Source organism: Halichoerus grypus, chromosome 7 (genome assembly GCF_964656455.1).
Source record: "Halichoerus grypus chromosome 7, mHalGry1.hap1.1, whole genome shotgun sequence".
Classification (NCBI taxonomy): Eukaryota; Metazoa; Chordata; class Mammalia; order Carnivora; family Phocidae; genus Halichoerus; species Halichoerus grypus.
Window position 1 is genome coordinate 16,246,879 of NC_135718.1, and position 13,708 is coordinate 16,260,586.

Below are 13,708 nucleotides of genomic sequence, written 5' to 3' on the forward strand. Positions count from 1 at the left end.
TTTAGAATTGCTGCCTGTGCACATTTCCATGTGCTGACAGTTCCCCTACTTTTTCTTCTTTTGCTATTCTGAAACATGATTCAATTGTAGGTCTTAGATATCTCTGTAATAATGGACATAGAGCTACTTTGTTATTTTTCACAGTTCGGTAGTATCCACGGATGGATGAACAGTGATTAGTGGCATTAGGTTTTGTAATTTAAAAAAAAAACCTTATACGGGGCACCTGGATAGCTCAGCTGATTGGGCATCTGCCTTCAGCTCAGGTCATGATCTCCGGGTCCTGGGATCGAGCCCCACGTCCGGCTCCCTGCTCAGCAGGCAGTCTGTTTCTCCCTCTCCCTCTGCCCCACCCCCTCACTCATGCTCTCTGTCCTTCTCTCTCAAATAAATAAAATCTTTAAAAAAAAAAAAACTCATACAACCTTACAATAAACATCCTCAAAATTTTGTTTACAAAATTTTATCTTTATCTTTAGGACAAATTTCTGGCAGTGGAAATGATGGGTTAAAGACGATGAACACTTGAAAAAAAAAAAAAGAATATGAACACTTAAATTATCCTCCAAAATCTCTTCCAAGTTTATCTTTAGGACAAATTTCTGGCAGTGGAAATGCTGGGTTAAAGACGATGAACACTTGGAAAAAAGAAAAAAAGAATATGAACACTTAAATTATCCTCCAAAATCTCTTCCAAAATGTCTGTGCCAATTTACACACTCTCTAGTAATCCATCTATTTTTAAAGGTGACTGTTGTTATACATGTTGATGTGTGATGTTTTTTTCAACTTTTCCCATTATCGAGCCTTTGGGCCATTCCCCATGGTTTAGGCTGTCATTTTTAATCTTTGTTAGTTATTGGGTTAACTTTTCCAAGTTCCTTAATATTTGAGTTTTGTACCCTTGGAAACTTAAGAGTTTGGTAAAAACAGGCAACGTGCATCACAGTTGTTTCCCATGCTAGGCAGACAAGGCACATGGGGTAGCTGTTTTGCTCAGAATTACACGATTAATGGCAGAGCTTGCTGCCCGCCCGTGCAGGGCACTCTTCTTGTGTGCTCTCTGGAGGAGGTATTGACCCGGCCCCTCTGGCTCTCACTCAGTGGAAGGATACCAGTTGTAGTTACCTCATAGTTCCCTCCCATGAACTGCTGCAGGATGAGGTGATGTTGCTGACGGGTTCTGGCAGGGCCAGGCACTGGGGTGGTGATCCCGCAGGCTGAGGGCAGAAGACCCCTCTGGCTGTGTCCTCCCCGTGTTCTTCTGGGTTTTCAGGGCTCTGTTTTTGCAGGCCTTTGGGCTGGAGGCTGGGCGGTCTGTGGCACAGGTCTGACACTGAACTGCCTCCTTTACCCGGGTTTGAATGGGTCCCCTCGCTGGGTAACAGTCTCCAACCAGTGGAGCCACATGTTTCTAGGAAGTGCAAATTAAGGGGCAAAAAAAGAAATGCAGGAGGATTTCTAAGAGGAGGAGCATTAGGATGAGCTTCCTCTGCAGTCTTCTGAAGAAACGGTCTTTGGGGCCTAAGAAACTGAGCAGTGTTGGGAGACTTAACATTTCTCTGCCCAGACAGGTGCTGGAAAGGTAGCCTACACAGAAATGATTTTAGGGGTGCGTGGGTGGCTCAGTCGGTTAAGTGTCTGCCTTTGGCTCAGGTCACGATCCCAAGGTCCTGGGATCGAGCCCCGTGTTGGGCTCCCGGCTCAGTGAGGAGTCTGCTTCTCCCTCTCCCTCTGCCCCTAACCCTGCTTGTGCATGCTCTCTCTCTCTCTGTCTCTCTTTCTGTCAAATGAATAAATAAAATCTTAAAAAAAAAAAAAAGATTTTAAAAGAGGGAAGGGCTATGCTGCTGTAAGGTGCAATCTACAGGGTAGAGCAGGTGCCAGGCAGGGCTCCACTTTCAATTCCCAGCACACTCACCCCTCCAAACCCAGAGCTCATGATGTGGGGGTCTCAGGCCCCCACAATGGCATGGGAACTAAATTTCCAGATCCTCAGTGTGACCTACCTTACAAGAGACATCACTCTGATGAGCCCAAGCAAGTAACTCAGACTAGGGTGAGAATGATGGATATGAAATATTTTACAATTTATTTTCTTTTTTCTTTTTTTTTAAAGATTTCTTTATTTAGGGGCACCTGGGTGGCTCAGATGGTTAAGCACCTGCCTTCGACTCAGGTCGTGATCTCCAGGTCCTGGAATCAAGCCCCACGTGGGGCTTCCGGCTCAGCAGGGAGTCTGCTTCTCCCTCTGCCTCTGCCTCTCCCCCTGCTCGTGTTCTCTCTCTCTCTCTCTCAGATGAATAAATAAAATCGCCAGAAATATTTTACAATTTAAGTGAAATGCTAGGAAATGTAGAGAAATCTGCTTGGTGGAATATGGGGCAGATCTTCGAGGTGCGGGTGCCTTTCCAGTTAAGACTTTTAATCCTGAAGCTATCCTTCTGTACCTATCTTTTCCCTCGCCCTCCCCCCCCACCCCCACCCCCAAGTTAGGAAACTAACAGTCAGCAACTTGGCATTTCTGTTTTTGGAAATTTGTCAACTCTATAATGGACTCTTTCAGTCAAGTCAAAATGTATGCTTTTACTGGAACCCTGGCTAATGACAGTGTCTCGGGGGACACTGTTTCTCTCTAGAAACCATTTCCCATTGTGGAATCACGTGAAACCTTTGTCTTCCAACCTCCCCCTGCAGGTTCTGATGAGGAGTACATTTATATGAACAAAGTGACCGTCAACAAGCAACAGAATGCGGAGTCCCAAGACAAAGGTACAGGCGAGCCCTGCTGATGGCTCGGCCAGCTTCTGGGAGGGGCAGGCATCAGCTTTGGTCCCATCCCCCACCGCCCTTCCTCCCAGCCAGCACCAGACAGCCCAGTGGAGTTATTTCTGGCACTCACATTTTGGTTGATAGTATTTTGGGTTGATGTATTTTGGGATATTTCATCAAGCCACCTCCTTGCCTCTTAAAGGTCTCATGTCCCCTTCGTGGATAAGGAATCTGGCCCTAAAGTCTCTCCGCTTTCCCCAGCATCATCCCGGCAGTAGGAAATCATAGTCAGATGTTCTAGGGAAACAGCTGTTGTATGGTGCTGATTCCACGCCCCAGCTTTATATCTTTTGATAGAAGTCTGGATTTTATGTGTGTCGGTGGGGGGTGGGGGGCGGTAATAGAGGATGGAAATGCTGATGTTAGCACCTGCCTTAATATTCAAAAGTTTTGCTCAACGGTGCTCTCTTGGCAGAACATTGTACCTTACATCAGAAGGACATACTGTGTCTTCCATGATGTCTTCCTCTTCTGCTCTGTTCTGCTCTCCTTTTCTCTGAAAACCTTCAGGAGTGGGTCTGGCAGGACCTCAGGGAGGCCCAGAGGTTTGCAGAGCTGCCTAGTTGCAGAGGAGAGGGATTTAGAAGCCCCATCTCCAAACTCCCCAGCCTGTGGCCAAAATGCAGAGGCTTAGCAAGAGGTGGGGATGCAGTGCTCCAAGGCACTCGGTCCTGTTCAAGGCTTGGCTTCAGGATCCCAGCCACCAAAGCCCCGAGGCCAGATCCATCTGAGTCTGTCTGTCCTGGGGCTGGCTGGGCCGCTGGCTGAAATGGTCAGGCTCAGAAGAGCCTCCGGAGCCTTTTCCTTAAAAGCACACGGAGGGGGGCGCCTGGGTGGCTCAGTCGTTGGGCGTCTGCCTTCGGCTCGGGTCATAATCCCAGGGTCCTGGGATCGAGCCCCACATCAGGCTCTCTGCTCGGCGGGAAGCCTGCTTCTCTCTCTCCCACTCCCCCTGCTTGTGTTCCCTCTCTCGCTGTCTCTCTCTCTGTGTCAAATAAATAAATAAAATCTTAAAAAAAAAAAAAAGCACACGGAGGGCTGGTGGCCAAGTTGTCCAGTGGGGCTTCGGCACCTCCCGTTCCACTGCCAAGCCTGGGACCCAGCAGAAGTGACCCAATGCAAGCTGCCCCTGTGCCCAGGGTCGTTTGCCTTCTGGGGAAACTGGGATGGAAGGAGCTGGAATCACAGGGTCGGTGCTGGGCGCTGCTCAATGTAACGACCACAGGGCAGCTTCTCCGCTCGCTAACGCTCCGCGGCTGGGCCATTTTTGGCACAGGGCAAGTGGAAGAGAGGGTGCGGAGCCTGCCAGAAACCCCAAACCCGTTCCTTCTGAGGAATCTGCCCATGGCTGAGGCACCACATGCACCCTATTCTGGGAGGGAAAACCACATTGGGTTTTCCCTGGGACCACCCACCTGGGTAATTAACACCTGCTCAAATAGATCTCATGGTCCATGTGACCAGACATTCCGGGATAATGGGCCCTGCTGTGAGGCTGGGCACCCCTCACCGAAGCTTTCTCTTGTTTGCTGCCCACAGCAGCCAAGGAGCAGAACCCACTGACCAACGGGGAGCCTGGCCAGCACTCTTCGGCCCCTCAGAAGAGTCTTCCAGACCTCCCGCCACCCAAGATTGTAAGTGTTCATCCGAGACCCCTGATTTCCTGACTGGGGCCCTGTGAACTTCCAGTTGTTTTCACAGGAGTCAGTCCCCCAAGTAGCTGGCATTTTCTGAGCACCTACTGTGTGCAGGACATGGGGCAAGGCACTGGGAGAGAGAGAACAAAAGGATGCCTGCCTGCAGGTGACATCTTTGCCCAGGGCCACAGTACTCAGGATACTAAGGCTAATGGGAGTGGGAGATGCAGGGAGTTAGCAGCCTTCATCAAATGCCGCCATGTGTTGGAGGCTACCAAGGTCTATCCAGCACCATGTGAGGGGGGCCGTGTCTAGCTGTGGTCGCCAGCTCAGGCCACAGTGAACTTCTAGAAATGTAAATCATATCACCTTGCACTTCCTGCTTCAAACCGGCCAAAGGCTTTCCTTGAACTTAGAGGAAAAAATCCGTGTTCCTTAACCCAGCCCCACAGCCTACACGGTCTACACAGCCTGGCCCAGCTGCATCTCCAGACTCAGTGCACCTGCTCTTCACTGGCCTCCTGTTCCTGGATTGGACTGCATGGTCGGTGTTGCCTCAGGGACTTGGTGCTTTCTGGACCCTGGCTCTCCCGTGGCTGCCACCTCCTCACCTCTCAGACTGACAGGCTTTCCTTGACCTACCGCACGAGACATCACACCTCTGTCCCTACCCCAGTTACCGTCCGCCCCATGGCCAATGACCCCTCCATGGCACTTGCCGCCGTCAAAACAGTCTTTGTATTATTTGCCTCCCAGACTAGATGTAAGCTTCCCAGGACAGGGAGAGTGTCTCTCGTTTACTGCTTCGTGGCCTGCGTCTGCACACGGTAGGCCATACACGTGTATTTGTTCATGGGTGGGTGGGTGGACAGAATGAATTAAGGAACCCCACAGATCTGGGTTCAGATCCCAGTTCTGACAGGTACTAGCTCTTTGACCTCGAGCAAGTCATTTAAGGTCTCTGGCCCTTTGTTTCCTGGTGTTTAAAAGACTGTGAATCTGTCTCCTGAGATGGTCTTATTTGACAGGCGAAGGCTATGCATGGCGTGCTCGGTCAGCATTCAGGGAGGTGGGCAGCCGTGTTTATATTTAATGGGTGAGGAAACCACGAATCGGCAGGTTTATAGCGTCTGAATGTTGCACACACAGAAGTGCCAGAACCAGAATTTGAACCCAAGTTCTTTCCTGTCTAGGACCTGGTCGGGGAGGTTTCCTGAGAGGTACGAGGCGAGAAATGGGAAGGATCTCTATAGGTAGCAGGGTCCTGGGGTCAAGAAGTGGGGAGGGTTTCTATGGGCAGCAGAGTCCTGGGTTCAGCTCCAGCTCCTAGATTGCCATCCAGGGGCAGATCTGTGGGCTCAGGTCCCTGCCGAGGGCATCCCGACCCCAGCCTGGCCCCCTCCGTCCATGCCTCCCTGAAGGTGGCAGGGCTCCTCGGGCTGCTCTCACAGCTGGTAGGCAGTTCGGGAATGCTGGGACAGTTGGCACAGTATCCCACTGCATGAAGGCCTCCTGCTGGGGGACAGTTGGCAGAGACGCTTCATCTCAGGCTGGGTGAGCCTTGGTGGCCTGAGCCTGAAGCCCTGGTGTCCCCACTATGCTGACGCCCGAGCAGCGAGCAGCTAGCTGCCCTGGTGCACACAAACGTGGTCCTCCCCACCATGTGTCTAGAGGTGTGACATTTGTCACTTTTTCATATTAAGAACCAGAGGCTCAGTTAAAAGAGCCGACCAAGGGCCCGCCTCTGGAACAGAGCAGGGCCAAGTTCTGAATGCAGGTTCTTGGTCTCCAGGCCCTTCTGCGGCCTGCCTGCCGGAAGCACTTCTTTGCAGCAGAGTGAAGGTATCTGTTCTGTTCTCCCAGTTGCAGGCTCCCCTCACTTTCAGCCCCAGGACTGGGGAGAGGGGGTGTGGCCCCTCCAGGCCAGACCCGTAGCTGCCACGCTAACCAGTGGGTGATGCTATGGTTTTTCTGGTGTGTCTCAGGCGCTGCTGGCTGGGTGTGGGGAGGGGAGGTGGCTGCTCTGAGCTGGAACTTTCCTCTCCGGAATTCAGCATCTGATTCTGATCAGGGCCTTCAGCTCTTGGGCAGCAGAAGCATCGCCGCCTACCATAACCCACCTGGGGCAGCAGCTTCTGGGCCACCACCTGCTGCGGGAGGCTCCCACCAGGCCAGGGTCACAGGCACCGAGTCCTGGGTGGTGCTGACTCGCTCTGGAAATCTGCACTTTGCGGACACGGTCGGGGGCCTGGGACCAGGTCCTAGTGAGCATCAGGCCGCCCTTGTCCCGGCGGCTGCTGGGACTCTGGCGCTGGCATTTCTGGCTCCTTTGTGGGTCCCTGTGGCATGGATGCAAAAGCCCCAAGGGCCCTGTGATCAGCGGCCTTCCCCTAGCACCAACTTCTTGTGTTGGCCATGACTGGGGGGCCGCTCAGGGCCCGGAGAGGCTTGTGTTGACCTCTGAGAGAAACCCAGTGCTGGAGTTGAGAGAACTGTCACCCCAAAATAACACCGCCCCAGGGGGACCTTCATACGTGAGGCAGGTGTTCCTGCGGACGCACTCCAGGCCCCGGAGGGTTCCAGCGAGGCAAGCTGATGCTGCCCTCGTCCTTCCTTGTGGGGTTTCTCTGCCGAGAAGGACAAAGGCTGCTGACCTGACTGCAGCCCTTTCTGGGTCCCTCCCAGTCCTGTTTGGGGTGCCCACCCCCACCCTAGGGGACTCCCACTGGCGGCGTGAGGAAGGCGCAGAGAGAGAGTTCTTCCCCTCCGGCATGCACACGCCTGCCCTCCCGCAGGCCTCCTCTGGCCAAGTCCGGGGGCCACAGCCATAACTCTTTAGTCCAAGCCCCCTGAGGGGCAGCGTCAGGGTGGACTGGGAAACAGCTCAGTCTCCTGGCTCTGCACGAGGAGAATCAAAGCAGGAGGGAGGGAGGGAGCGAGCGGGGCCGTGTGAGGTTGGAGCGACCTTGTAACCTCTCTTCCCGAGACAGAGAAAACCGAGCCCCTTCCCACCCTGACCCCAGAGCCTCAGGGTGCCCTGAAGCTTGTCCACACCTGAGGCCTGGCTCTGGGGTTGCTGAGGGCTGAGACAGAAGCTGGATGTCTGCCTGGGGTCCTTCGAGCCTGTGGCCGGGCCGGGAGGGTGGCCTCCGTCACAGGCTTAGGATGCCCTGATTCTCTGGTGGCTTGGGTCCCCTTCCGTCCCCTACCGAGGCAGTGGGGTAGCAGACAATGCGAGAGGCGACCAGGGCTCTGGAGCAACCTCGTGGGCGTGAGCAGTGACTCAGGCAGCTGTGTGCACAGCCAGATGCTGTGGTCCCTGTAGGAAAAGCAGATGTTCGCTGGCATTGTTTCTGCTCCTGGCTCGTGTAGCCATCTCCACCCCAGCTCCCCTTTGAGGCCCGAACATGCGTTGGCGCTGGGCTTAAGTGAGCTGCTATGGGGAAAGCGGCTTACTCCACACAAGGACCTTGCCATGGTCAGTCTGGGGAGCTAGGGCTGGCCGGATCTGCTCTCCCTGTCCCGAGAATGTTCCACACTGCACACTGGGGCAGGTTGCTCATAACTGCAGAGATGCCTCAGGTCATCTGGGCTACCGCTCTCGTTCAGCTCTCATGTCTACTCTAAATCAGAATTTGCAAACTGTAGCCCCCTGGCCAAATCCACAGCCACTGCTTTTGTAAATAAAGTTTTATTGGAACAGAGCCATACTTCTCAGTTGTGTATTGTCTATGGATGCTTTTGCTCTGCAGTCCCGGAGTTGAATAGCTGAGATCAGAGACTCTAAATGGCCTGCAAATCCCTTAAGTATGTGTTATTGGCCCTTTGCAGATAAAGTTTGCAGACCTCTGGCAAATCCTGCTGAGCAGGGTGGCTTTCTTCCCTGTCCCTTCTTGTAGATTCTGAGAACCTTCTTTCCAGTTGTGAAGTCACATCTCTTCCGCCTCTTCACTTAGTGTCTCCAACCTGGATCATCACAACGATGATGACAATTAAAATAATGCTCCTTTATTCTTAACCCTGAGCAATTAGCAGTTCTCGCTCCGTGGACTTCGGAGAACAGACCATTATACCTGTGTAATTATGTGACTCTCTTCTGGATTTGGGGGGAATCGTTTTATCCTTTAACTTGACTCAAGCGCTTAGGTTTTGTCCCGGCAGCTTTGAGAGCGGAGACTGTCTTCTTTAATGAGGCTGAGCTTGGGCTTCAGCTTGGGCAACACCAAACGTCTCCTCCGTCTCCTCAGGATATAGCTGTTCTTCCTCTACCAAACATGTATGCAGGTGACCTTTTCCCCTTCACTAATACTTTTATATTTTTTAGGTTCGTAAAAATTCCTATGTATTGAATAATAGTGCTGGGCAGAGTTTAATCCTTACAGTGACCCCATGTGGCAGGTATTTCTACTCTCCCCACTTTGCAGTGGAGGAACTGAGGCTCAGAGAGGTCAAGTAAGTTGCCCAGGGTCACACAGCTTGGATGTGCCAGTGTCGGGATTCAGACCCTAGCCCTGGAGATCGGATTCCGACCACTGCCCTACACCGCCTCTTCATTTATAGGTGTTTTCTTACAGTGTCAAGCTTAGGAGACTCTCAGAAAACACTCCCTAGTGCTCTACCCCCAGATAGGACAGTAGGACCCCAGCCCAGGCTGACTGCTCACCCACCATCTCCTGGGCCAAGACCAGGGGAGCTCTCTCTGTGTAGATCCCTCAAATAAACTCATTTGCAGAGGCTGGGGTTTCTAGATCTTCCTTTCTCCTGCCAGCAGGGCAAGGAATCCTCCAAGGCCCAGAGGTCCATCTGAGCCCAGGGTCTCTCTGTTGGCTGCCTTCCTTCCATCTCCTCCCCACCCCTACCACTTTCTACTGCTTTCCTTTGAAGCCCCCCAAATGCCCCGCACAAGGACTTTCCAAAACCAGAAGTCAGAATGTATTTCAGATTTTGCCATTTCTGTTCTCTCATTATGAATATTCCCTTAGCCCTCCTTAGGGGTTGCATGACTCAGGGAGACGCCAGAGACTCGTGTGGATGGATCTTTGCACATTTATGACCTGTATATAGTAATACTCCTGCACCAATCAACTTCTTCTGTTCTCCCCTGCTATTACTCCTAAGATTAGTTTCATAGTCTAATGGAGGAATAGAGGATTTCATGCTCCATGCTTCCACATACCTGCATATATTCTTTTTTCTTCTCAAATTGTGCACATTAGCTCAGGGTCATCTTTGAGACTCAGCTCAAAGATCGTGTCCTCTAGCTGGTGAATGTTCCTCACGCCCTGCGGGTTCCCACAGAACTTTGACCTTATCTAGTAGAACACAACTCAAGATGCACTTGATGGGGAGCCTTGAAGATTCACTACCTAGTTGAATCTTCCCCAGGGCTGACTCCTGAACATCTGGATGCACCCCTCACAGCTGGGGTGCGGGAGCATCCAGTATTTGCTGACCGAACGATTGAACTTACTATGGTAAAAATTTAGGATTTAGAACCCTGGTCATCTCCCTCCATGTGCATTTCACTGCCCCTTGTCATTTTAGAAAGTACATGCTATTTAGAAGCCATTACAGCCTGACCATCTGGACCTTTCGGTGCATTCCACATCATGTACACAACGCTATTTTGTGTGTGTGGTGGGGTTTGAACCTCATCTTGCAGACGAGAATGCTGAGACTTGGCGAGGTTAAGCAGCACACCCATGGCCCTCCACTGGAAGCAAACCAATGGACGTGGTCGCCAGTGGGAGCCGTGGCATTCCATGGTCTCCCTCCCGGCCGGCTTGAAGTCCAGCTTGGCATTTTTTTTTTTTTTTCTTCTAGACTCCCCTCCTTCCACCCAAAGGGTTAATTCCAAGTCGTTCCCAGTGAATCCAACTGAAAATGTTTATTTGTTCATACCACAGATTCCAGAACGGAAACAGCTCTCCATCCCAAAGATCGAGTCTCCAGAGGGTTACTATGAAGAGGCTGAGCCGTACGACACATCCCTCAATGGTACATCCGGGGCCAGGGCTGGGGCTCAGATGGGGACCACCACTGCCTGCACAGAAGCCAGTGCTGGACGCAGAGGGTGGCCTGGGCTGCCGTTTGCAGAGAGCGTGGCCTGAATCGAGAACTGGCCACAGAGCCCTGGGCCTCTGCTCTGGTGGGGAGCTGAGCCGTACCGCAGACCCAGGCTGCCTGTAAGGAGGGGCTTGGGATGGTCCACAGTGAGCTGCTTTACTGTGTCTGAGGCTTTCGGTCTTCCCACCCGGATGATGCTGGATTCAGCACAGAAATGTGTTGGAGGAGAGGTGTGTTGGCCCAGGGGCACTTGGAAGCAAGGGGAATGTGGTCAGGCTGAGCTAGAGCCCTTTCCAGGGTGGCTTTCATTGGACTCGTAGTTAACTGTGCTCACGCTGTATGCCAAGCATGCTTCTAGGAGTCAGGAACTCAGCAGAGCTTGAGAGAGTCCAGAGTCGCAGCCCTTAGACTCTGTGAGGAAAGACAGACAACGAATAAACCTAGGTCATGTCAGGGGATGAGACAGTGTTAGGATGGAAAACACGGGGGCTGGGTTGGGGTGGGAGAGGGTGTTATTTTAGGTAGGGAGGGGCTCTCTGCTAGCACGACCTTGAGCTGATTCCTGAATGAAGTGGGCAGTGGGGGAGGGCAGAGACCTGCAGGAAGAACGTTCTAGACTGCGCAGCACATGCAGAGCTCCTGAAGCAGGAGGGTGCTCGGCGTGCTTTGGGAGCAGCGAGGAGGCCAGTGGGGCTGGAGCGAGGAGAGAGACAAGAGGTGGGGACAAAGGAGTCAGCCACAGGCCACAAGAAGGACTTTGGCTTCTCTCTGGCAAGACCGTAAGCCATTGGGGGGTTACTTAGTGACTGACCCAACTTTGGCATTCGGTGCTGCAGGGGCAGGGCTCACGCTGGACCCCTCTGTCCTCAGCCAGTGGTGCTCAGCCTGGGCTAGTCAGATCAGAAAGGCTCTTGGGGAAGGGATTCGATAGCGCAGAAAGGCCCCACAAATTCTGGAAGAGAGAGAGTGTTGTGGCCTACGCACCCAGGCAGCTGGACTCTGATCCTCTCACTCTGCCCTCCTCACCTCCATCAGCTTCCTTCCTTGCTACGTGAAGGGTCTTTGAAAGCATAAAGCAGATTGCAGATGTAAGAGGCAGGGGTCCTCGGTGGTAGGAATGAACTTGGCTGAAGAGGGTGTTGCCTGCTCTGTAAAGAGCAGGACCAGAGATCACAGGGGACCAGTCCCTTGGAGCCACGTCGGATCCTTCTCTTTCTTCACACTTTACCTACTGCCTCCGGTCGCAGGAACTGTGTGGGAGGTGAGGGCCTGTTTGGGTTGAGGTTATTTTTTTCTGAGAGGCTGGTTTTGTGGGCTTGAACCCGCTGAGCGTGTGGGATGTTGCCGAGTCACCGGCGGGGCCGTGATTGCAGACCAAAGCCGAGGGTGCGGCGCTGCTGTCTGGATGCGTCTGGAAGCGTCTGGAAGGTGGAGGCTGTGAGTCACCACGGCGGGTACCTCCGTGCGTCTTAGACCCTGCTCTCCTGGGTGTGGCCCGTGCCAGCCGGGGCCTGCATCCCAGACGCTCCCGGGGGCCTGTTTTTGGGGCAGGCGCTTCATCTCGTTGTGAACAAGTGGGCTCGAGCTTCTCGGTGTTTGTCTCGGCCGAGAATTCGTGTTGGTTTTAGCCAGGCCTGGGGCGCCACTGTGAGGACAGACTGCAGCCGGCAAGATGGGTAGGAAGCCGTCGGCTGCCTTTCGTCTCCTGCCAGGACAAGGACCGAGGACGACCGGAGACTTGGTTCCACGTGCCACCAAGGGAGGGCTTCACCCGCGTTATCAGCTGGCCTGCCCCTAGTTCCTGCTTGTCGCCCCCAGGGCTATCTGAGCAGGGAGACGGACAGGTCATGGCAGGCGGAATGGCCGTCGGCCACCAGCGATTTGTAGACTTCCCACAGGAGACCAGTCGCCTGGGTGCTTGTCCTGCTTTCTCAGCGCTGTCCCCACACTGCTCTCAAGGGTCAGGCCCCTCTCTCCGAGTGAGTTTAATCAGCGCCCTGGTGGCCTGTGCAGATGGGAGGGCTGGTCCTGCTTGCACGAGAGGTCAGCTACTCGGCCATGAGGTCTCGTGCTGGGGTCATGGCAGCTCCTGGAACAAATAACCCCCCTTGCAGTGTACAGCGACACAACACGAATCTCTGTCTCACGAACAGCGTGGGTATTACTGGTCCAGTAGGGAGTTTAGGCTCCTTCCAGTGTGGGCTCGGCCACCCTGTAAGGCCACAGAATCCTCTGCAGAGAGTGAGCAGAGAACCCCTGTGTGCTTCTTAAAAGTACCAGCCTGAAGTGACTTTTACCCACATTGTGTTGGCGACGAGTAGTTACATGGTCATCTCTGGAGGGGAAGGGGCTGGGGAAAGATGTCCTTGATGGGGCTGGGGCCTGTCCTGAGAAGCCCATGCTTCCGGTGGACAGGTAGCCATGTGACCACATCTGGGTTGCTCTGTGTCTCTCTCTGCACTTGGGTCTGTCCCTCTCTTCATCTTGTCTCTCTCCATCTTGCCTTTCTCTGTGCTTCTGGATCTCACACAGGTCATTCTGGCGGATTTTCCCCCACTGGAGTCCCCAGATGGGTGCAGGTGCCTGAAGGAGTCATTTACGCCACGATCACCTTGGGTACTGCTTGTCCCCAGAGCTGGAATGCCGGTGATTCTGTGCCTGCTGCCGGGCTCTCAGAGCTCGGATGCATGCCCCGAGGGCGGCCTCTGACCTCTTCCCCGCCTTGTGCATGGGTCCTGCATGTGCACGCCGTGTATCACCCTTCCAGAAGGAGAGCCTCACTCTGCCTTCCACAGACCCCTCCAGCGGCATCCGAATGCACGGGCGAAGGACCAGGGCGCTGCACGGTGGTTCTGCCCTGTGTTCCCAAAGACCTCCAGCAGCACACGGTGGGGGGCGGTCCGCCCAGGGACGCAGAAAGGGGATGGAATTACCTGAGCCTCCTGCCTTTCACTCCTCTTCATCCTGTCACCCCTGGAAGCCACGTGTCTGTCCTACATTCATGGCCCTGCTATGATGGCTCTTAGAGATAAATGATAAAATGACAATACATTCGCCCAAGCTTCCCCTAAGCTACTCCAGGTAGTCTGAGGTACTGTGATTTGCTGGTTCTTCTCGGCTTCCCCATAGCCCCCTGGAGGTGGATGGGCAGGTGTTAGAATTCTCCACGGACC

The 13,708-nt window shown here is 53.5% G+C and overlaps 1 protein-coding gene across 4 annotated transcripts in view; it reads left to right on the forward strand.

The window, feature by feature from the left end:
• Window positions 1-13,708, forward strand: part of AFAP1L2 (actin filament associated protein 1 like 2) — a 94,326-nt gene that overhangs the window by 61,457 nt on the left and 19,161 nt on the right. For 3 of the 4 annotated variants that reach the window (XM_078077087.1, XM_036075693.2, XM_036075694.2), the window contains exons 4-6: window positions 2,698-2,772; window positions 4,372-4,466; window positions 10,376-10,466. In XM_078077087.1, the coding sequence (XP_077933213.1) occupies window positions 2,698-2,772; window positions 4,372-4,466; window positions 10,376-10,466 (261 nt within the window). Of the gene's footprint in view, window positions 1-2,697; window positions 2,773-4,371; window positions 4,467-10,375; window positions 10,467-13,067; window positions 13,152-13,708 lie in introns of all 4 variants that reach the window. The other variant, XM_036075691.2, reaches the window with a different exon arrangement.